General features: G+C 46.9%; 1 protein-coding gene and 1 long non-coding RNA gene across 3 annotated transcripts in view; one reads left to right on the top strand and one right to left on the bottom strand.

Moving 5' to 3' along the window:
- Positions 1–23,465, top strand: part of KIF5C (kinesin family member 5C) — a 174,442-nt gene that overhangs the window by 147,128 nt on the left and 3,849 nt on the right. The window contains exons 22-26 of one of the 2 annotated variants that reach the window (XM_082397239.1): positions 2,690–2,761; positions 5,693–5,797; positions 7,725–7,941; positions 9,258–9,371; positions 12,596–12,992. In XM_082397239.1, coding sequence (XP_082253365.1) covers positions 2,690–2,761; positions 5,693–5,797; positions 7,725–7,941; positions 9,258–9,364 — 501 coding nt within the window. In that variant the 3' untranslated portion in view covers positions 9,365–9,371; positions 12,596–12,992. Of the gene's footprint in view, positions 1–2,689; positions 2,762–5,692; positions 5,798–7,724; positions 7,942–9,257; positions 9,372–12,595; positions 12,993–23,465 lie in introns of those variants that run through there. The other variant, XM_082397238.1, reaches the window with a different exon arrangement.
- LOC309631160 lies at positions 19,739–23,464 on the bottom strand. The gene is made up of 2 exons (XR_014246113.1): positions 21,846–23,464; positions 19,739–21,803 (listed from the first exon to the last, which is right to left on the bottom strand). It is a non-coding gene; the product is annotated as an uncharacterized lncRNA (long non-coding RNA).

Here is a 23,465-nt window from a genome sequence, read left to right as displayed (position 1 = left end):
CCTTTCGAATGTTTTTCTGTTTTGTTTTGGCCGCACCGAGCGGCTTGTGGGATCTTAGTTCCCTGACCAGGGATCGAACCCATGTCCCCTGCAGTGGAAGCACGGAGCCCTAATCACTGGACTGCCAGGGAAGTCCACTGAATACACTTTTGACAACACATTTTCCTAACTAGCCTCCTCCGCTGGTTCTCCCTCTCCCTCCTCCCCCCACCCCAGCCCGCTCACCTATGTTCCCACCCTCACATCCATTCTCCCCGGCCCCCCTACCACACACACATGCTCACACAACACACTTGGTCCCTCACACGTGGACGGACCCACTGACACAGCCTCCCACGTTCCCTCTGCAGCCCTCACTGCCCGTCCACACACATCACGCACACACACGCTTTCAATTCCCAAACTGGAACCCTGTGTGGTCTGTGCCATTCCAGACGTGGGTGTTTTTACTTATCCTTCCATCACATCCTCCCCAAGCTGTCAGTGTTCCTCAGGGGCAGGCCTGCTGACCTTGGCTGACCCTTGCTGAGCCCTCCTTAGCTCTAGGCCTGCGCTGCCTCCTGGACTGTCTGGGCAGGGCCCGGGTGGGACCTGCCACCCAGGGGTTGGGGTCTGTGAAGCCCACTCCAGGGGGCGACGCTGGGAAAGACCAACCAGCCGGTGGGGACGTCTCTGGGGTCCCAGGCAGCCATCTGGCTTTAATAGGACGCTTTGGGCTCTGGGGCTGGACCTCTCCTCCTGCTGCGTTGATGGGCCTTGTGTCCCCACCTCTCTGGTCCCACCCTCGCTGTCCCCTGTGACAGGAAGCTGAGCCCTGAGCTTTTACACAGAGGGCAGCGTCCGTGCCAGGAAAGGCTTGTGACTTACTTCACAAGGCAAAGGAATTGGGGTGGGTGAAGGAATGATAATGAATACGATGGAGGAAAATTCATTGCCCCAGGAAGCCAAAATGGGGTTACGCAGGCATTCATGTGCAACTTATCAACTGTTTCCAAGGTCTTGAACTGCCCCTCCTAAACTGTTTATTGAAGTTACCTAAAAACAAACGATCATGAGAGAAAGTCGCCAGACTCCGGACTCTGGATTATTTGGTGCTCGGCCTGGAAGAATCGCCTGGCCCTTTGACAAGACACCCGGGTCTTCTCTTCTCATGTCCCTGCGGGGTGGTGGCATTTTTCATGGAAAGTATTTACTGTGATTATGGTTCAATCAGTAATGAAACCCCTGAAGCGGGAGAGAGAGCTCGCAGAGCAGGGGGCCGCGGCCGAGCTCCCTCGGGCAGGGGCACAGGCGGCACAGCTACATCGCTGAGAGCTCGGCGCAGCCCCCCTGCACCTGCTGGCCGGTGGCTCAGCCCTGGGCACGCACCGCGTGCACGGTGTTCCTAACAGCAGGCCCGCTTGGCCTCCTGCAGAAAGTAATTTGCCTCATCTGAGGAAGCAATTGACTTCAGGTGCTTTTTATTTCAACACAATTATGGAATTGGACCCAGTAATATGACCTTAAATTAACGTAGAACCTTTATTCCAAGAAACTTATTATTTCCATGGCTTTAGAGCCTGTTTCTTCCTTTTCTCTGTGAGCTTGTGTGAGCTCCATCCCTTGACATTCTGTGTTAGAGTAGGTCAATTTAGACAAATTGAAAAACATAAATGCAAGCGTATTTCTCTCCTTATGGGAAAATATTTTTAAGGGAACTAGTCGTACGTCCTGTGGTAAATACACGGAGACTTAAATGGAAGGAAATATTTTGGTTTTCCGATTTTGTTAACAGAGGTCACCAGATTTGACTTAGACCTTTGTCTTAGCAGTCTAATTCCTAAGGGTTCATTAGTAGAAAAGACTCCAAAATGAAGAAAAAAAATGCCCCCAAGAAGTTAATTTCATGAAAGTTATAACAGCAACCAAAGGAAGCAGTAAAAGTCTGATGAAGAAATGGCTGTCAATTATGAGGCATCAATACATTAACACTAGCTAATATTTATTGAATGCTTACTATGTGCCAGAAACGGTTGTAAGAGTTTTATAAGGATCATCTCATTGAAGCTTGATAACAGCAACTATGAGGTAACTACTATTTTTATCCTCAGGTTACAAATAAGAAAGCTGAGGCACAGAAAGGTTAGATAAGTTGTCCAGGGTCACCCAGGTGGAAAGTCCATAAGCTCAGTGATGTAAAGCAAAGGAGCATATGGACCACGGCCAGAGGGGTGTGGAAACATGAAAAATGTCGGTCAGTTAGGGTGGGAGAAACTGTGGCTAACTTTTCATTTAAATTTGTTGGCATTTTGTGTAACATGTACACAATAAGTTAGAGGAAAAAAAAGAGTCCATTCTGGTACAACACAGCCCTCCAGGAATTTTTATGAGAAAACTTTTGAATTTTTGTGGTTGAAGGGAAAAAAAGGTTCTATTTGAAACACAGCAAACGAGCAGGCTTTGTTCTAGTTTACACTTCATTGTTTGAGTTCCCAGTCTCTGAACCTTGGGGTGCCCCTGGGAAGATGCCAGGTGGAGGGGGAGGATATGAGTGGTGGGCAGGTCGGAGGAAGTGGGGAGCCCCATGGCCTCGATGGTTGGCTTACAGAGATTTATGGAGATGTCTGGGGTTGACAGTCTGGTGCCAGCTGTGTCATAAATTCAGCGTGTTCCCTCATTTAAGTGGCATTTTAACAATCTTCTCTTCCAGTCTCGAGAACTACAGACTCTGCACAACCTCCGTAAACTCTTCGTCCAGGATCTGACCGCCCGGGTTAAAAAAGTGAGTTCTAGTTTGTGTGAATGGGACTGAGAAGAAAAGAAAAGTTGGCCAGAATGAATCATTTTCAGTTGAAGTATCACTTGCTTAAATCGGGGCTGGTTATGCTTAAAAATTAATTACTTCATGCCAGCAAATGTGATTAAAAGAATGTGCTGGAGGGGGAAAAAATACTTGGGAACATTTTTCCATCTGATTTTTCCTTCTTAGTAAAAGGAAGTTATTGGGTTGGCCAGAGAAGTTCGTTCGGGTTTTTCCCGTAACATTTTATGGAAAAACCCGAACGAACTTTTTTGGCCAACCCAATATCCTTTCAAACGAACACATATCTATCTGGCAGCAGTGTGAAAACCTCTGAGTGATGCAGGGAAAACCCAGAGGGGTCTCATCAGACAGCGTGGCCCTGAAGCCTGGTGAACGATGTCAGGAACGTGGAAGTCAGGGGCTAGAGCCTCATCTTTGCTTGTTAAGAGGCCATGAGGGGCCAGGTCAGAGTGTACGAAGCACTTTAACATCCGGCGTCTTGTTTGCTCTCCCCAGGAGCCATGTAAGTGGTTCTTAGTGTTCTGTTTTGCAGCTGTGGAGATGGGCTCAGAGGTTACGTGACCTCCCGAGATCACACAGCTGGGGACAGCCAGAGATGGGATTGTAATCCAGGTCTGTGTGACTCCTGAGTCTGAGCTGCTTTGGTCCTTGTGCCACACACAGTGACAGTGATCTTGGGAGTCACTGAACAGTGAACCCCCAGAGCAGCTGGCAGAGGTTTCAGGAGGGGGGAGGTGGAAACAGCAAGGGGGCTACGCTTTAAAGATATTTGAAAGTGATGGATGAGGAGAAGTGGGCATACCCAGAGGTAGGACAGGATGGACAGAAGGTATATTTAAGAAAAGTGTGTGCATGGGGGTCTGTGTGAAGGAGCCAAGGAAAAGGGATGAAATATATTATTAAAAAAAGAGGACGTGACCGATGGAGTCGGATCTGAGAAGACAGAATTGACAGTATAGGGGAATGTATTAGGCTTGGTAGATGGAAAGGGCCCACTTTCCCAGAGAGGATACATGGAGAAGCCAATATGGAGACATTCGTAGGGAAATATATGACAGTGGGAAGAGATGCATCTGAAGACTTTGATATTCTCAGTTAATGTGGAGAAGAAGGTCCTCAATGGGGAAGAAAGAAGAGAATGGGGAGCCCAGAGAGACTAGAGGAGGCTCAGGCAGCTGTCGGGGATTTGCTGGGGATGAACAAAAGGATGCTGAGCAGTGGTGGGAGTGTCCAGCTGAGGGTCAGAGCACGGATTTCTCGTGGCACCTGACAGCACGATTCTAGTGAGTTTGGAGGCCTGGAAATAAAAACAAGGAAAGAGGGTGGAGAATGATGGGAGGTCTCAAGGTGGCACTGGTCAGGCAGGTAGGTAGTGATCACCATCATCAAAACAGAAATGACTGGAGGACCTGGACCAGGGAGGAGAGAGAGGCCAGAGCAGAGGTGATGGAGACAGAGACTGGAGAGGTTATGACAAGAACCAAAAAGGCTCAGTCGGAGGGAGGAGGTGTTCCGAGGAGGGTGCAGAGCTTGAGATCAGACTTCCCAGACTTCATGATATAAAACTCCGTAGGAAGAACCTATTCCTAGACCAGTGGTTCTCAAAGTGTGGCCACCTGGCCAGCAGCACTAGCGTCACCTGGGAACTTGCTAGAGGTGCAAATTCTCAGACCCACCCTGGATCCACTGACTCAGAGACGAGGGTAGGGCCCAGCAATCTGAGTTTTAACAAATCCTCTTCTGGGTTTGAGAACCCCGGATTTAGATCAAAGAGACAGGTTTGAGATGCTCATATAGACATCACGTCTCAGAAAGAGAAGGGTGATGATCTCTTCTATAATGAGACAAAGCAAGCGTGCTTTGCCATTTTTGGACTCCAGGATGTGTTTCTACATGTATTTCCCAACTTATCTGGCCACTCAGCGTGGCAGTGCTGGGAGAACAGTGTTTTTATCAATCTCAAGATCTGATAAATTTTGAGAGTTGATCCAGCACAGCACGCAGATGCCGTGACTAGTCTGAGACGGGTTCATTAAGTAATTTCATGGAATTGGAAGCTGAAGGGACAAGCAGAGGCCATTGAGACTTCCCAGTGGGACCACAGACACTTTCCCACAGCTTGATGACTTGTTATCTCACTTGTGATGTTTGAAATGAAATTTGGGTCTTGGGCTTTTTTTTTTTTTAACATCTTTATTGGAGCGTAATTGCTTTACGTTGTTGTGTTAGTTGCTGCTGTATAACAAAGTGAATCAGCTATACGTATACATATATCCCCATATCCCCTCCCTCTTGCGTCTCCCTCCCACCCTCCCTATCCCACCCCTCTAGGTGGTCACAAAGCACCAAGCTGATCTGCCTGTGCTCTGCGTCTGCTTCCCACTAGCTATCTATTTTACATTTGGTAGTGTGTATATGTCCATGCCACTCTCTCACTTTGTCCCAGCTTACCCTTCCCCCTCCCCGTGTCCTCAAGTCCATTCTCTACGTCTGTGTCTTTATTCCTATCCTGTTGGGCTTATGTTTTCACACTAGTTCTTCTTAATGAGTTTTGGAACACTTCCTTTTGAAAAGAAAAGCCTCTATTTACCTGCATGCAAGGGAGAGGTATATTTCACAAAGACAGCTGTATCTAATCTGAATCCCTCAAAAAAAGATTTGAAGTTTTTTTGTCAGCTGTCCAAAGAAAGAATACTTTTGGTACCGATCAAGGAAATTAATTGGGAAGAAGGTCGAGTCTAAACTTTTAGAACCACTCTTCATTTTCACTTTCAGAATAACCTTTAGTAAGATTGGGGGTTTTCTTTCGAATGGCTCATCCACATGATGTTGGGACCGGGGGTGGGCAGTGTGGAGGCCTGTCCCGCTGACCCCTTGGTGTTGATGCAGAGTGTAGAGCTGGACAGCGACGAGGGAGGAGGCAGCGCTGCCCAGAAGCAGAAAATTTCCTTCCTGGAGAATAACCTGGAGCAGCTCACTAAGGTCCACAAACAGGTAGGAGGGTTGCGTCATCTTCCTCCTGCTTCTCTTTCTCTCCTGGAGAGAAGCCCCACTGGATTCGGCCCTAGTGAGGGAGGTGACTCTGATACAGAAGGTAAAAGGACAATACATCACTAGGGAACATCAGTGCTGGAAGGGACCTGGAACTCTTTTAGTCTTCAGTGACTTCCCTTGTATAGAAAATACCTTCTTTTTTTTTTTATATTATTTTTTGGTCGCGCCTCCTGGCGTGCAGGATCTTAGTTCCCCGACCAAGGATCGAACCCGCACCCCCTGCAGTGGAAGTGCAGAGTCTTAACCACTGGACCGCCAGGGAAGTCCTAAAATACTTTCTTTGATAGAAGCCAAATATAAGGAATTGAGTGTGAGCTCTCTGGGGCTTGGGGAACACGGTGTTCAGTTGTGTCTTTTCATTCTGCCTCCTGTCCCAGCCTCCAACCCCAGCTGGCCTCAGTGTCTCCCGTGATGCTTTTCAGGACCCTCTGTGGAACCAAAGACTCCACAGAATGCAAAGTGGATGCCACCGAGCTGGGTCAGGCTCCCTCTTTTTATAGATGAGGAAGCAGACTGGGCAAGGAAGCCACTGGCTTCATCCCACACGTGGGAGCACTGAGGCCGGAACCAGCCCCCTCTCTGCACTGTCGCCCTATTTCTTGGGCATCCTCTTGGGTTCCTGCAACACCCTGGAGTTTGTCTAGAGTGACAGAGAGCAATAACCATGTCCAAACCTACCGGTGACTTAGGCAGCTTATTTCTCTCCTTTCTGTTTAAATGCTGGAATGTTCATGACGGTTTTCCCTAAATCCTCAAGATTTGGGATCTGATAAAAATGGTCCAACATTTTGGACCCCGTGGCCGAGGGGATGTCATTTCTCTTTGACTTGTTACATCCTCTTCAACATAACTGATGATGGCATTTTTCCCCAAAGGGAGGATGACAGATTCAACATGGTTGAAGTCATTCAAGCAAATTGTCGATGAGAAATAGAAAAGCAGAAACTACTGGGGAACTTGAAATAGAGCTCTGAATTTCATTAGTTATTTTATTCATGAATTCAATGAATATTTATTAAAAACCTACTCTCTGCCGGGCACTGGAGCTGGTGCTGGGTGGAGATACAGGAGTAAAGAAAACAGGTGTAGACCCAGCAATAGTTCAACCTTTGTTTAGCACTTAAGATTCTCAAAACTTTTCCTGATCCATTTGGATTCCCACAATGATCCTATTTATGTAGCATGTAGACTTAGAGTGGTTGAGTGACTCACAGCAGGTCAGATGGCCAGGCAGTAACAGATCTGGCTCTGGAGCCCATTCTTAACCCAGGGCAAGCCTGTTCCTTCTTAACTGAGGGTCTTAGGTAATGAAGGAATGAACAGTATCCCTGAGTTACCCGTTAGTCTCTGGATATGTTGCAAAGTGGGGTCCAAACCCGGTGCTGGTGTAGACAATGTGACCTGGCTTGGAAGGAGGCCTTCAGAGAGCTCTAGAACATGAATGCCTTTCACTCAGCGTGTCTGAACTGGCTTCACATTTCTTATCTTTCACATGCCAATGTCCAAGTAGTCAATTTTCTCTGGCAAGTCCCCTCCTCACCCCTCAAACAAAAGAGGCAGTAAATCCCACCCAAGCCTGAAAGCTTCCTACAGCTGGAAATGGCTTTTGATTCTATCGTACACCCCTCCCCGCTTTCTCGTACCCGTGAATCCTGTGTTTGGCAAATTGGAGCCTCAGGGTATGGGATTTTTATTCCCGTTGGTCCCACCGTTTATGGCCCTACGGACTCTCCAAGACGACCCTGGTGGGGCGCGCGGGTGGTGGTTCTAGCTGCTCTCCTGTCACCTTCTCAGCCCCCGCAGTGGGTTTGCCCACCCCCCGCCCCCCACCAGCCCCGTAACTCCCCACCTCTCCCTCCCGCCGCAGCTGGTCCGGGACAACGCAGATCTGCGCTGTGAGCTGCCCAAGCTGGAGAAGCGCCTGCGTGCCACGGCCGAGCGCGTCAAGGCGCTGGAGAGCGCACTGAAGGAGGCCAAGGAGAACGCCATGCGAGACCGCAAGCGCTACCAGCAGGAGGTGGACCGCATCAAGGAGGCTGTGCGAGCCAAGAACATGGCCAGGAGGGCCCACTCGGCCCAGATCGGTACGTGTGCCCGCCCCCGGGCCCCTGATAGAGGGCGAGGGCTCCTCTGGCCGGAAGCTCTGGGCGGGGCGGCCCGGCTCCTCCCGGCTCCTCCCGGCTCCTCCCGGCTCCTCCCGGCTCCTCCCGGCTCCTCCCGGCTCCTCCCGGCTCCTCCCGGCTCCTCCCGGCTCCTCCCGGCTCCTCCCGGCTCCTCCCGGCTCCTCCCGGCTCCTCCCGGCTCCTCCCGGCTCCTCCCGGCTCCTCCCGGCTCCTCCCGGCACCCAGCGTTCATCCTGGGAGGATGGGATGGCCAGGCGTGCGCTTCCTTACACTGAGAGATTCTGGGGGACCTTGTGATCGTGAGAGCTATTGAGCTGAGCAGAGAAGGCGGCCAGCCCTGGCTGCAGGCAGACGTGTTTGTCTGTAAACAGACGGAGGTATACTTTCTCGGGAATACCAGAATATATGGCTTGCTCAGGAAAGCCTGAAGGCCCCTTCTGTTCTGCACCCGGCGGAACCATGAAGGAGCTACGTGTAGCCAGAAGCCTCAGGGAGAGCTGCTTGCAAGCACAGCCTTGGAAATACTCTGGAGAGAGCCAGGCCTGGCATCAGTGAGTGCAGGGGGCCTGGGCACCAGCCCCTTCAAGACCTGGATTTGGACCCACGCAAAGAATGAGAGTGTGCCTGTTGAGTCATAGTTCTTGGGACAGTGCCGTGAGAGTGGAAGGGATTTAAGGATGTTCTCTAGAGAGCTTTTTTCTTTCTTTCTTTCTTTCCTTTTTTTTTAAAAATTGAAACATCTCCAATAACACGTAATATTATTTCTCATCAGATATTGCTGTGCGGATGTTATGTAAACCAGCAACTTCATCTTTCTAGTTTTAAGATCATAACTTAGATTAGTGGTTCATTGCATTTATTGGGTCTTATCCCCTTGGACTATCTACTGAAAACTGTGAACCCTCTCCCCCTAAAATGCATCACAGACAGAACTCTGCATCCAGTTTCAGGGAGATGCTGTTGGAACCCATTGGGACCCACGGATCTGCCTCAGATAAAACTGAAAGTCCTCTGTTTCTAATTTTCCTTGATAAGAATTGAAATAATTGATATGTAAGGTCTCTCTGTCCCCTAAACATTGGGTGCCTTGGATTAACTAACTGTACTAATCAGAGGGCAAACCTCCCGCTTTCAGAAAGGTCTGGTGATTGATAAGAATTGTAATGTCGATAAAAAGTGTGCCTCTTGGTTTTCGCACGTGACCTGGAGGTATCTCGGCGCGGCTGTTTAAGTCCTTTCTGAATGTCTCTTCTCTCTTTTCTGTCGGTTGGATACAGCCAAGCCCATCCGCCCTGGACACTACCCAGCATCGTCTCCAACGGCCGTCCACGCCATCCGAGGGGGAGGAGGCAGCTCTTCAAACTCCACTCACTACCAGAAATAAACACGAAGTGAGTCCTTAGTGTCAGGGGTGGCTTCGGTCCGGGGCAGCCCTGGGGCTCTCCCTGCTTCTGCCTGGCTCTCAGCCATGTGTGTGTGGACCTGCAGTGGAGAGGAAAGAGTGCAGCTCTACCCCAGCACCGGCCCTGGGGCTTCAGGTTATCAGGGGCCTGGGTCTACCTTCAGCTCAGTCTAGGGCCTCAGGGTCTTCCAGCTAAGGTCACCTGGTGCAAAGGGACCCTCCAGGGACGGGGAGGGTGCGGTGAATGATTCATCCGAGCTTTCTTTTGTCTGCGGGACTCCCCTTTGTAGCTGGCATCCAAAAGGGCATTACCTGTTTGTCAGCTGCTTTTACCCAGAGCAGGCGGATGTGGGTGACTGCTTTAAGTCTCAGGAACTGAATATAAAGAAAGAGCCAGATAATAGAAAGTCACATTTTTATAATTACTATTTGGACTCAACAAATGGAGTCTTTACGAATTGTGCAGATTTATGTCTAGGTGGGTCCAGACCACTTTTTTCTTTGAGATGGTGGTCTGAAAACTTCTCTTCCCACACTCCGCATGCCTGACGTTTCTGTACCAGCACAAAGGAAAAAGTGATGTCCTTTAGAAAAGAGAAGGAGAACTCACAAGCCTGTCCTCTTGTACTTGAGATAAAGAGTTTACTGGTTGGGCAGGGCAGACAGCTAGGTGGCCAGGAAACTCTGCTTAGAGAAACTCTGACTTTGGGCCAGTAACCTGTGGATGGGAGGAAGTGGCTCCTAATGTTGACCTTGGAGTCTTAGTCCTCACTAGGAAAGCTTGTGAGCTTGGCAGCAAAGCCGCAGCGATCAGGGGCAACTCAGGAGAGCGGTGGTTCCTCACCCAGTCCTTTTTGCATCAAGGTAAGGAAAGTGAATGTGAGGGGCTGGAGACCCCACTCAGGGGGTACGACAGTATTGCTAAGGCTCAGACTAAAAGTTCCAAGGAGGAAGCTTGGTGGCAACCCGGACAACTTTCACCTGCTCTGCCCCAGGCAGCATGTCAAGGAGCAGGACAGGTCGAGGCAGGCCACGGGCGGGCAGTGTGCCCACCACCTTCTGCCGTATCCTGGGAGGGTGGATGCAGAATTATCTTGGCTGTGGTGGGCCACCCTATTCAGATGCGATCTCTGCTTTCAATGAGAAACAAAGTAAAGCTGGATGTTATAAAATTGCTTCTGACTGCACGTTATCAGTGTTGGGGATGACACTTGAAGGGAACTGTAAGAACAAATTGGGCCGCTTAGAACAGAAAGCCTAAAGCAGTGGTTCTCGAACTTTGGTGGGTGTCAGCATCATCTAGCACACCCAGATGCCCAGGCTCCTTGAAAGAGCATAGGCCCAGAGCCTTTGTATTTTTACCAAGTACCTCAGGTGATTTTGCTAGCCACCTAAGTTTGAGACCTGCTAGCTTAAAATATCCTAAAGTGGCTGATACAGGATGGACGTTTATTTCTTTGTCACGTAAAGGACATTTGAGGGTGGTCTGTCAGTGGCTGGTAGAAAAACTCTACAGTGACAACAGGAAGCTATAGCCTCTTAAATTTAGACTCACTGTCCTCAGCAAGTACCTTCCTTGCTGGTCTCCTAAATGACTTCCTCAAGGTCACCTAAATGACTTTTGCAGTTCTAGCTATCGTGCCTGTGTGTTGCATGTTCAGCAAGCAGAGAGGAAGCTGGGTAGAGGCAAGAGCAGCTCTTACAGTTGAATCAGCTTCCTTTAAGCAGCCTTCCCAGAAGTCCCATCCAACTCTGATGCCTGCATCCCTCTGGCCAGAATTGAAACACGTGGCCACATCTAGCTTCAAGGGAGGCTGGAGAAGGTCGTCTTTAGCTGGGCACATCACCGCCCCAAACGAGAATAGTGTTCTATTGCCTAGGACAAGGAGATGGAGGTTGGGTGGGCAACCAGCACTCTATTTGTTGAACACCTGATCTGCAGCGGCACTGTACTAGATGTAATATCTACATCACCCCATTTGATGGAAGCACCGGGTTAGTGTGTGCGCTTGGCTCCCAGCAAGCTTTTAATGACTATACTGGCCCAGGGATTCCGGGGTCAGAGACTGTGCAGTGGACCTCCACTCTCCTCGTGCACGCCCATAAAGGCCTGTCAGACCCACGTTTTATGGAGGGTGCGTACAACCAGATGTTGGCCAGGCCTCACCCATATATCCCCTTCTCACTCTGAAGACTGATAATCAATAGGTCTGGTGAGACTTTGAAGACCTTCAGCGTATAGAACCACCCTCACCTGTCATGGCCATTCGTTTCTTTCTCTAATTCAAAGTGTTATGAGTGGTTTTGATGATTTTATCTGAAATTGGAACCTCCACCACCCACCTTACCTATTCAAATGACTCCTGTAACTGCGTGTTTTCCTCACAGTGTCACCAAACAAACAGGCCCCATCCAAGTGTCGGGATGGTGGTAGGGTGGAAGGGCCTCACTTTGGACGAGCGACCCGGGTCAGGTGTCAGGTCTTCCACTGCCTCTGAGTTACTTAACCTCACGGTTGGTTTCCTTGTCTGTGAAACGGGGAGAATCCTTTCCCTGGGCCACGGGCGTTGATTTGAGGACTAAATGAGGTCATACTTCTGAGCTGCTTGGCACATAACAAGTGCTCAAGAAAATGTCAGCTGTAGGAGAGGCTAGCACTGCAAGCTTGGCACACAGTGGGTGGTCCATGAATGTTGGTTTACATTCTCTTCTAATTCTCACATTTGTTACAAAATAGTTTTTAGTCTGTAGCAATTGATCATAACCACAGCAGAGAAGGCCCAGGTCTGAGTATCCTATTTGGTGCTATGACCAGATATAAGGGGCTTTAAAGATACTATCATTTATTTATCCAAAAGTTATGAACAGCAACATTGACTATTTTTATGGAAATAACTGGGCATTGGTCAGTGGAGGTTAAAAAAAGGATGAGAACCAATGGAGTAGAGAATTATAATTGGAAGTGAGGAAATGCTTATTAAAAAATAAGCTTATTAAAAAAATTGGAACTATGGAATTAATTGCTTAGATGAGATCAAAAGCTTTTTGAGATGATCTTTCCTGCTCTCTGGATTCTCGTTCTGAAGTGTGTCTGTCCTGTAGAAATGATCTCAACTGCTGACTCTTCCCAGCCCTCCTTTTGGAGCCAGGGCGGCACATTCATACTTGGGCAGCCTCTGGGTACCTTTGAGATTTCTTTCTGCTTCATTTCAGGATTCAAGGAATATAGTCACAATGAGTCTTTCGGTTTATGCTCAAAGTTTCAGAGCAACCGAAGATGCCAACATACAGAAATCAAAAGAACCCAGGACAATGCCAGCTTTTATCTCATCTCATTCAAATCTGGGGGCGTGGGCTGCATCAGGAGGAGGGGCCCATCTTTTTCAACTCCCAAAGCTGGACATGGGGCAATACAGTGCAGTAAGCCAATGACACGGGATATGGGATTGGCCAGATGTGGGTTCCAGCCCTGGCCTTGGCTCTATTCCTGTGTGACGTTGGGCAAATTACTTGATTATTTTTAGCCTCAGTTTCTTCATCCACCAAATGGGATCAGGCATTTTGTACTTGCTCTGTACTTGGTTTAACAGTAAAGAGACAAAGAAGGCTCTGTTCTTGTGTACTGACACGCTTGTCAGATAGACAGCAAATAAAGACGGTAACTGCAAATAGTGTTAAGTGTTCTGAAGAAAATAAGAACAGGTTAGTGAAATAGAGATGGGGGACGCTTATTTAGAAGAGGGGGTGACATTTGAGCTGAGAACTAAATGATGAGAAATGCCAGCCCTGCAAATGACATGGGCACAGACACTCGCTAGAAGGTGGGTCCAGACTGTGGCATATTTGAGGAACCACAGGAAGGCTGATAAGGCTGGAGAACAGGGGAGACCATCATAACTAGGAATGTTGGGGAGGGAGATGGGACCAGATAAATGAGGCCTTTGAGGCCAAGGTGAGCAGTTTAGAGTGTGAGCTAGGCGTGTAGGACCTGTGGGGGCTTTGGGCATGGGAGTGGTGGGACTCAGTTCATGATTAGGAGAGGTCTGCCTGGGTTGGACTCTGGAGGAAGGAGGGGGGCGGGGTGAGCGTAAGAGCAGGGGGCTCCCTTGGGGGCTATTGCGGGTGTCCACTTTGGGGGGAGTAGCACTGAGCCAGGGTGGCAGCAGCAAGTGGTCAGAGTCAGCCTGTGTTGGAGAGCTGAGGGTGGAGGGGAGAGAAGGAGGGGTGGGTGGGAATCAAAGGTGGTTCCTAGGCTGGGGCCCTAGCAACCAGGTCAATACTGGTACCTTTTAGCCATGACTGGGAAAATTGGGCAGTGAACAGATTTTATGGAAAAACAGAGAGTTTGGTTGATTATGAGATGCCTCTTAGACAATCCAACCTAGCTCACCATCCAAGCGGGTCTGCTGAGTAGGCAGTGGGACCCATAAGCTCGGGAGAAAGATCAGGGCTGAGATCATAGAGAATTGTAGCCCGTAGGTGGTGTTTAAGGCCATGGGGTGGAGGAGATGACCTGGAGAAGGGTGGATAGAGGCAGAGGGTGGGGAGAGTTAGACCAGGCCTGGGGACTGGCCAATGGCAAGGTCAGAAAAAGGAGGTAGCAGCAGTAAAGGGGTCTGAAGAGGCAAGAATGTGATGTTTGGGGAGGTGAAGTGGAGCCCTGGTTCCTAAGGGGAGGTCCTTAGCTGTGCCAAAGGCTGCTCAGAGCTCCAGGAGGATAGCCACAGAGACTGAGGGCAGTGACCTCAGCTTCAGCACGAGGGGGAAGCATGGGCCAGAGAGCATGGGGGTGGGGAAATAGAGCCAGCAACTGCATGCAGCTTGAAGTTTTGTTTGAAGGAGCAGAGGAATGGAGGGATGTGGGGTGAAGACGGGATTTGCATTTCTTTTTTAAGGTAGGAGCCATTACAGCTTATTTGTACGCTGATGGTAATGATCCAGCTGGGAAGGGAAGTTGATAACTTAGGAGACAGGAGAATTACAGTAGAGAGTACTGGCTTTCTGAGAGGTGCTGTGATCCAGAACATAAGCAGAGGCAACACTGCACCCAAGGTGACAGGAAGACAGAGCAGAAAGTACGGCTGCTGGTGGCTGGTAGATGGGGGTGCTGGTAGATCCATCCAGTAAGATGGACCCATCTTAGCGCTTGTTTTCTCATGCAAGTAAGAAGCCAGGTTACCAGCTGAGAGGATGGGGGGAGACCGTGTTGCAGGCTGAAGAGAGAAGGCGTGAAATAGGCCTCTCAGGCAGTGCTGAGTGCTTACTTGACGCCCCACCTTGAAGGTAGACAGCATTTAAATACGTGTTCAGCTCCCTGGTTCTGAGGGCCCTGGAGTACGGCGGTGCCAGTGGGCACTAGTTCGAATGTGTCCACCAGATGGCGCCAGTGGGGCATTGCTGAAACCTGTTTTCTGACCGGCTTTGGGGCAGAATCGTGGTCTCTTCGTTTTCCTATCTGTAGACTGTTATTTCTCAAACTTGAGTAGTAGATAGAGTACTTTTAGGGAAATAAAATTCTCACAGATTCCTGGAGTTTAAATTATAAAATAATTATAAATTATTTAAATTATTTTATTATAATACTCAAGTATTTGCACATTAAAAACAGTGTACACTCCCTAAACTTAACGGATCTTCCACAACTATCAAGTCGCAACAAATTTAGAAAATAGATTTAAAAAGTCAAAAATCCAAATCACCAACCTTTACTAAGCTTTACTAATTTAACAAATGACAATCTTTTGCTGAAAATAAAGAGCTGCATGCAGTGTGACTCTGGTATGCATTGCTTCTGGTCAAGGTTGGCTTATGTGTCAAGACATGACAATTCTTTCACCCTCTTTCTCTGTTAAAAACCACTGCAGAGTCACAGCATGCTTCCAAGTCATTTTGTCTTCTTATGGCTGGAACGCATCATTTTCCCATTGCCCAGCTTTAGCCTGAAGATGATGAAAGTTGTGAGGAGAAGCACCAACTTGGTGTTGGCATAAAGCAAGTGTGGTGCTGAAGTTGGTTACAGGTGGTCAGCTAGATAACCTAGAATACGCACATGTTAATGCTTTAGATTTTCATGGCAAGAAAAGCATAAAATTGAAAATATTGTGAAATGAACCAAAGACTGAGGATGCCTTTCGCTTTGTTGATATAGATGAAGACTGATATTTTGAGGACTGGACATTTATTAGAAACCATATATATCAAGTCTAGAAATCATATTCTATTTAATAAAGTTTTGATACACTTTGATAAAATATTAGGCAAAATCGCAGTGGCGGAGCTGGAAGGGACTCACTGGCCTCTTACAGTACATTTGAAGAAGCATTTTTTTTTTAACACTGTGATTTCATGTTTTGAGGCATAAAGAAAAGAGCTCTGGAAAAGCACTTCTGCAGTTTATAGCAGGGTCACCCAGGTGAACGTAACTACAGAAAGCCATCAAAGGAGCCCAGGAGTCTGTCCTGACCCCTGTGTCATGATTTATGTGACATTCCGTGGGTCACTAACAGTCACTGTAGGATGGCTCTGTCTCTTTCTGGTTTTACTACTTCAGGAGCTTATTGTGACTATGTTTGCTAATTGTTTTCTTCTTTTTTTAAGTTTATGTCTAAGTGTTTTAGTTTTTTTAATTTAATTTTTATTTTATATTGGAGTAGAGTTGATTTACAATGGTTGTGTTGGTTTTAGGTGCACAGCAAACTGATTCAGTTATACATATACATATATCCATTCTTTTTCAGATTCTTTCCCCATATATTAATAAAAATAATATCTTTAACTCCTTAAATGGTGGGATGGAGGCACATACATAACAAAGATTTATGGGCTTTCACCACCCTTTCCTTTTGCTGCCATGATGGTCATCTGTGACTGAGGGTCTGAATTCCTGGACCCCATGTTGCCTGTGTGCCTGCTGCTGTCAGGATCTTCAGCCTGTCATACTTGGCCCAGACACTGGGAACGCACAAATGACTTTCTGTTGCAAGCAGTCTTCTCACAGTAAGCTGCATCCAAACAGGGAAATTCCAAGTGTGCATTAAAGACAGGAAACCCAGTATTTTCTAGCCTTGCACGTAAACCTCAGATTTCCTTGACTTTAAATGCCCCTGGCCATTTCCTCATATTCACCACTCTCAGCTGAAGCCCTAAACGTAAAGTCCACTTGGGCTGCTGGCTCTTCTTTCTTTGAATTGAGAAAGTTCCACCTTCTCTGAAGCCCCACCTCACCCTTCTCCTTTAACTGCTTTCCTCACCCACCCCAGGCAGAATGGAGTTTTCTCTCTAAGCTTTTGACTAGTGGAATAACAAAGCTGTTTCTGGCTGGTCCTTGGTATATCCTTAGGTTCAGGCTGAGCTTCCCAAAATGGCATCTGCTCATTTATACTCTATTTGGTTTTCTGACACACTCTGTCTTTCCTTCTTTTTTTCTTTTTTTTTTTTAACATCTTTATTGGAGTATAGTTGCTTTACAATGTTGCGTTAGTTTCTGCTGTATAACAAAGTGAATCAGCAATATGTATACATATATCCCCATATCCCCTCCCTCTTGTGTCTTTCCTTCTTGTTACTCTTCTCTCTGTCCTGAATTCCTGCATCCAGCCTATCTTGCACCATTGTTGGGGTTCATCTTGACCTTTCTCCTGTTCTTGATACCCTAATCACAAATAAAAAATATAGCGGCATAAGACGCACAGGTTGACTTCTGGCCACAGCAGAAATGGGTTTGCTCCACACGTGGAGGGTGGGAGAGCTGCTGCTTTGGGATTTAGCCCTTTGAAGCCGAAAAGCTTCATTTACAGTAGGTCATGAAGCCACACATGTGGTCTGCATCAAAACCACTGGGCTGTTCAACTTGCTACTGCTGTCGGAAAATCCTAGCAATTAAATGAGTAGCAAGTATGTGCATGCAGAGAGGGACCCTTTGCTACAGGCAGGGTAGCTGGATGGTTGGGCTAAGGATCTGGAGCTGGACTTCCTGGGGTTGAATCCCAGCTTGGACATGTCCTGGGATAATTACCTCATTTCTCTGGGCCTCAGTGTCATCCTCTGTCTAAGACGTGGCCAGATGGCCCCTACTCATAGGGTGGCTGTGAGGATTAGATACGTGAATATCTTAGGGCTTAGATGAGTGCCTGGCACAGAGCAAGCTCTCAGTGATCGCTGGTGTGGTCATGATGGAGTCCAGCTTCACTCGACGTGCTGCACAGAGGCAGAGTGAACTGTCAAGATCTTAACCACTTGCTAGTGGTGGATCCTGGTCTAAGAGCTCTGATCTGCTCTGCAGCAGTTCTCAGGGTTCCTGACCTTGGGACCTTTGACATTCTTAAAAAGTATCAACATCAAAGAGCTTTTCTATTTCTGGGTTGTATCTATCGATAGGTATTATGTTAGAAATTGAAACATTTAAAATAGTAATTCTATTAACAAATGCCATTTTTGGACTTCCCTGGTGGCGCGGTGGTTAAGAATCCGCCTGCCAACGCAGGGGACATGGGTTCGAGCCCTGGGCCGGGAAGATCCCACATGCTGCGGAGCAACTAAGCCCGTGCGCCACAACTACTGAGCCTGCGCTCTAGAGACGGCGAGCCACAACAACTGAGCCTGCGTGCCACAACTACTGAAGCCCGCGTGCCTAGAGCCCGTGCTCCGTAACAAGAGAAGCCACCGCAATCAGAAGCCCGCGCACCGCAACGAAGAGTAGCCCCCGCTCGCCGCAACTAGAGAAAGCCCACACGCAGCAACGAAGACCCAACGCAGCCAAAACTAAATGAACTAATTAATTTAAAAAAAAACAAATGCCATTTTTTATGAAACATAATTATTTTACAAAACAAAAAGTTAGAATGGCACTCTTATGGTTTCACAAATCTCTTTACTATTTAGCTTGATAAACGACAACTGGATTCTCATATCTGCTGCTGCCTTCTATTTGCTGCAGTGGGTTGTTTTAGTTCAAGTATATGAAGCAAGTGCAACCTCTTCCCTCCAGACAAGGTTCTTGGCCATTTAACAGCTAAGAAAACTGTGGCATGGAGAAGTTATGATCATAGTACCTTCATCACAGGTTTGTGCTGGGAATTGAGCGAGACAATGTGAAAGGAGAGTGAAAAGTCATAGAAGAATGCCTGGCAAAAATCTGGCCCTGACAAATATTCTCCAGTGTTATGGCGGTTTCATGGGGACAGGCCTAAAAGGAGTAGACGAAGCAAGACCTCAGGAAGAGAGGAAAGAAATGACTGCAGACGGGCACTGGTGGGACCTGGGATGGGACTTAGAAACTAGCATTGTGAATTCAAAGGGGGGATCACGGAGGCGCCCTTACTTCGTTTCCAGCGCAGTCAGCTGCTGGACCTAATTCTCCTCAATGGCATGGTTCTCAGAGTTATGAATTCAGAGCAAGTAAAATCGTCTCTCTACAGCAGATTGCACGAATGCCCCCGTAAGATAAATCCACTTCTGTTCAGCAATGATATGTCCAGTACAGTTGGTAATTCTTATAATGTGGGGATTGAATTGTAGAAAGGCGAAGGAAAGATAAAACTATGTACTATTTGGATTAAGCGTAAATCCACTGCAAGCAATTGCAAAAGCCAAGGTTGGGGGGAAAACATCTCTGACTACTTCCTCCAGTTGGGCAGAGGCCCAGGGACAGTCCAGTAGCGGGTCACTTGGTTTCAGTACCATGCTTTTGGGAGAGTGAGTGGCTCCTGTGAACCATCTAAGGCGGGTCAACAGAATTGGGTTTTAAATGTTCTCGAGATGCACCAACCTCTCTGGACGGTCAGTCTATTTATTTATTTATTTATTTATTTTATTTTTGGCTGTGTTGGATCTTCGTTTCTGTGCGAGGGCTTTCTCTAGTTGTGGCAAGCGGGGGCCGCTCTTCATCGCGGTGCGTGGGCCTCTCACTATCGCGGCCTCTCTTGTTGCGGAGCACAGGCTCCAGACGCGCAGGCTCAGTAATTGTGGCTCATGGGCCCAGTTGCTCTGCGGCATGTGGGATCTTCCCAGACCAGGGCTCGAACCCATGTCCCCTGCATTGGCAGGCAGATTCTCAACCACTGCGCCACCAGGGAAGCCCGGTCAGTCTATTTGATCAGAACAGTCAGAAATGTTTTTTCTAGGGGCTCACCCATTTACCTCTATATGTTATATCCATTTTCTCCCCAGAATTTGTCAGAGGAGGTGAACTTCCAGAAGGTTGGGGGATGGATGGGAATATCCTAGTTAAATCCATTCTTGGGCCTGCTGGAAAGACTGCTTTGGCAGACATGTCTGTAAAGCTCTTTAACTCAGGATGAGAAAGAAGCACCTCTAGATAATAAGGGACGTTTTCTTGGTGGAGTTCCTGTGTTTTCCTTTCAGAGCCCCTGACAAAATCTCAGTTCTCTCTGCCCTCCTGGAGGTGGTTAAACTAAGCAGATTGGGCCTCCTTTGTGGCCCCCTATTTCTTCCAAACTACTAGCTAAAATGTGCAGAATCTTGCACGTTGTGGGGAGGGGGGATTTGAATGAAAGGCCTTCTGCGGAAATCGTGTCACTTCGTGGTCGGCTGGAGCTGTTGAGGCTGCCCTGTTGAGTCTGTGTGCCCAGCGCTTGGCTGTCAGCGTGGGTTGGCTGCAGTCATCACGTCAGGCCATAACCCTACAATTTAAGGTAGGGGCTCGCACCTCCCTGCCTCCAGGTGTGTAGGACGGCTGTCTCATCTGACCAGGGTGACCCATAAGTGATTCTGAGATCGTGTGCTTGGAAAAATGAACCTGGAAGGAAAGTGAAATGGGCATTTCAAAGGGAGTATGCAGAAAGCGTTCCTGAGCCTCTTGGTTTTCAGCTCAAAATGGATTTGAATGACAACTGTGACTATGCTTTCTTAGGTTTTTCATTTCTGGTCCTAATAATAAGCACAAAATCTCACCAGAAAGTCTACACGGTACAGAGGCTCCTCCCAAAGGCAAATCTCTCTCTCTCCCTCTCTCTCTGGGACTTCTAAAAATGACAGGAATATAAGGTTGCTTTACCATGTTTAGTTGAGCAGCTTTGTAATTGCAAGTGATTGCACTATTGGAGCAAGAAATGGTAGTTATCAGATGAGCTCCCTGAATATGTATTTTTTGAGTTGGGGAAGAGGTAGTATTCTTTTTTTTTTTAATTTTTAAAATTTTTTAACATCTTTATTGGAGTATAATTGCTTTACAATGGTGTGTTAGTTTCTGCTTTGTAACAAAGTGAATCAGTTATACATATACATATGTTCCCATATCTCTTCCCTCTTGTGTCTCCCTCCCTCCCACTCTCCCCATCCCACCCCTCTAGGTGGTCACAAAGCACCAAGCTGATCTCCCTGTGCTATGCGGCTGCTTCCCACTAGCTATCTATTTTACATTTGGTAGTGTATATATGTCCATGCCACTCTCTCACTTTGTCACAGCTTACCCTTCCCCCTCCCCATATCCTCAAGTCCATTCTCTAGTAGGTCTGTGTCTTTATTCCCATCTTGCCCCTAGGTTCTTCATGACCTTTTTTTTTTTCTTAGATTCCATATATATGTGTTAGCATACGGTATTTGTTTTTCTCTTTCTGACTTACTTCACTCTGAATGACAGACTCTAGGTCCATCCACCTCACTACAAATAACTCAATTTCATTTCTTTTTATAGCTGAGTAATATTCCATTGTATATATGTGCCACATCTTCTTTATCCATTCATCTGTCGATGGACACTTAGGTTGCTTCCATGTCCTGGCTATTGTAGGTAGAGCTGCAATGAACATTTTGGTACATGTCTCTTTTTGAATTGTGGTTTTCTCAGGGTATATGCCCGGTAGTGGGATTGCTAGGTCATATGGTAGTTCTATTTTTAGTTTTTTAAGGAACCTCCATAGTGGCTGTATCAATTTACATTCCCACCAACAGTGCAAGAGGGTTCCCTTTTCTCCACACCCTCTCCAGCATTTATTGTTTGTAGATTTTTTGATGATGGCCATTCTGACCGGTGTGAGATGATATCTCATTGTAGTTTTGATTTGCATTTCTCTAATGATTAATGATGTTGAGCATTCTTTCATGTGTTTGTTGGCAATCTGTATATCTTCTTTGGAGAAATGTCTGTTTAGGTCTTCTGCCCATTTTTGGATTGGGTTGTTTGTTTTTTTGATATTGAGCTGCATGAAGAGTAGTATTCTAAAAAGGAATGTGTTCTCTTTTTTTTCTACTCAATTTTTGTTCTTTATTCCTTTTTTTCCCTCACCCACTTTGCTTTTATCTACTTTTAAAATCCCTTTCCACACTCTGAAATTTTTCTATTATAATTTATATCCTGCTTATTTATACAAAATATGTGAGATTGCTTACAGTATTATAACACATAAATCAGGAGAGTGAAGCCAAAAAAAATTAGAGAGGGAGAGAACACTGTAGCAGGAACCTGAGTCCAGGGGGTGGGCTGGGGGAGTACTGTAGCAGGAACCACAGTCAAGCACTAAATTTGGATGTAAGCCTTCTAGGGGCAAAAACAGCATGAGGTGTTGAGTTGGAGTTCTTTTCTTTATTGAGGTATAGTTGATTTACAATATTACATTAGTTTCAGGTGTACAACATAGTTATTTTAAAGTTTTCTAGATTATACTCCATTTATTGTTATTATAAAATATTGGCTGTATTCCCTGTGCTGTGCAATATATCCTTGTAGCTTATTTACTTTATACATAGTAGTTTGTACCTCTTAATCCCCTACCCCTGTCTTGCCCCTCTCCCCTTCCCTCCCCCGCCATTGATAATCACTAGTTTGTTCTCTATATCCATGAGTGTGTTTCTTTTTTGTTATATTCACTAGTTTGTTTTATCTTTTTAGATTCCACATAGAAATGGTAGCATACAGTATCTGTCTTTCTCTGCCTGAATTGTTTCACTTAGCATAATGCCCTCCAAGTCCGTCCATGTTGTTGCAAATGGCAAAATTTCATTCTTGTTTGTGGCTGAGTAGTATTCCATTCTATATCTATATGGAGTTCCTTTTAAAGTCAGAAGAGCAGGTGGGTTTTTCTTCGTGTCTGTCACATTTCCTGTGCCTGGCAGTCCCCATGTGTTTCTCGAGGATGAGCCTCCACCTAGCTCTCTTGTCACCCACTCCCCACCCCAGAAGCACCATGAGGTCTGCACGTAACCCCCAGGCAGGATCACAGACAGACCCAGGGCTTCCAGCTGACGTGAGGAAGTTGAGCCTTTCCGTTTCTTCCTGAAAGTTGAGTTCATTAGAGTTGGTCCAAAGGCTGATAAAGGGCTGGCCTCTGAGTCAGGACTAGTCGCCTTTCGTCCTGGAGACTTGACGGTGATCAGGTGAACATCTGGTGGGCTGTGGAGTGAAATCATAGGGGTGCCCTACTGAGTAACGTCATCACACTGGGGAGGTGAAACACACCTTTCAGGGCTGGGAGTCTCTTTCTTGAGAGAGCCTGGGTAAGGGGGTGTGTCTGACCTGCCTGGGTATCTTAAAGTGCTGGCAAGTGAGAAATGATGTTTGGGTTCCCTGGAGGAATGAGAAAATGTGTTGTTTCTCCAAATATCTATAGTGTCAATAGGCACGGCTTTGGGAAGAGACAGTTGTCAGGGCTAAATACTTAGAGCAAAAGCTGTAAATAGGAGGCTGGACTGTCCAGTAGGCTAGCCACTAGCCACGTGTGACTACTGAGCACTTGAAATGTAGCCAAGTCCACACTGAGATGTGTGGAAAATGCAAAATACACACCAGATGGCAAACACTGTGGGAAAAAAGACGGTGAACTATCTTAGTAGTATATTGTAATGGAAAATATCTCAATCTCTACTACTTGATTACATGTTGAAATGATAATATTGAATATATTGGGTTAAATAAAATGTATTATTGAAGTTAATCCTACCCATTGCTTTTCACTGCTTAATGTGGCCACTTGAACATTTAAAATTAAATGTGTGGCTCACATGGTATTTCTGTTAGGACAGCTCTGGTCTAAATATCTAAAATTGAAAGTTTTTTTTGTTTTTTTCCCCGAGGAGTGAATTTCCATTGTGTTCTCTAACTCCTGTGTTCTCTCTTTCGTTCTCTTTC

Source organism: Balaenoptera borealis (genome assembly GCF_965194805.1).
Source record: "Balaenoptera borealis genome assembly, chromosome: 6".
NCBI lineage: Eukaryota > Metazoa > Chordata > Mammalia > Artiodactyla > Balaenopteridae > Balaenoptera > Balaenoptera borealis.
This window is presented reverse-complemented; position numbering and strand designations above follow the sequence as displayed.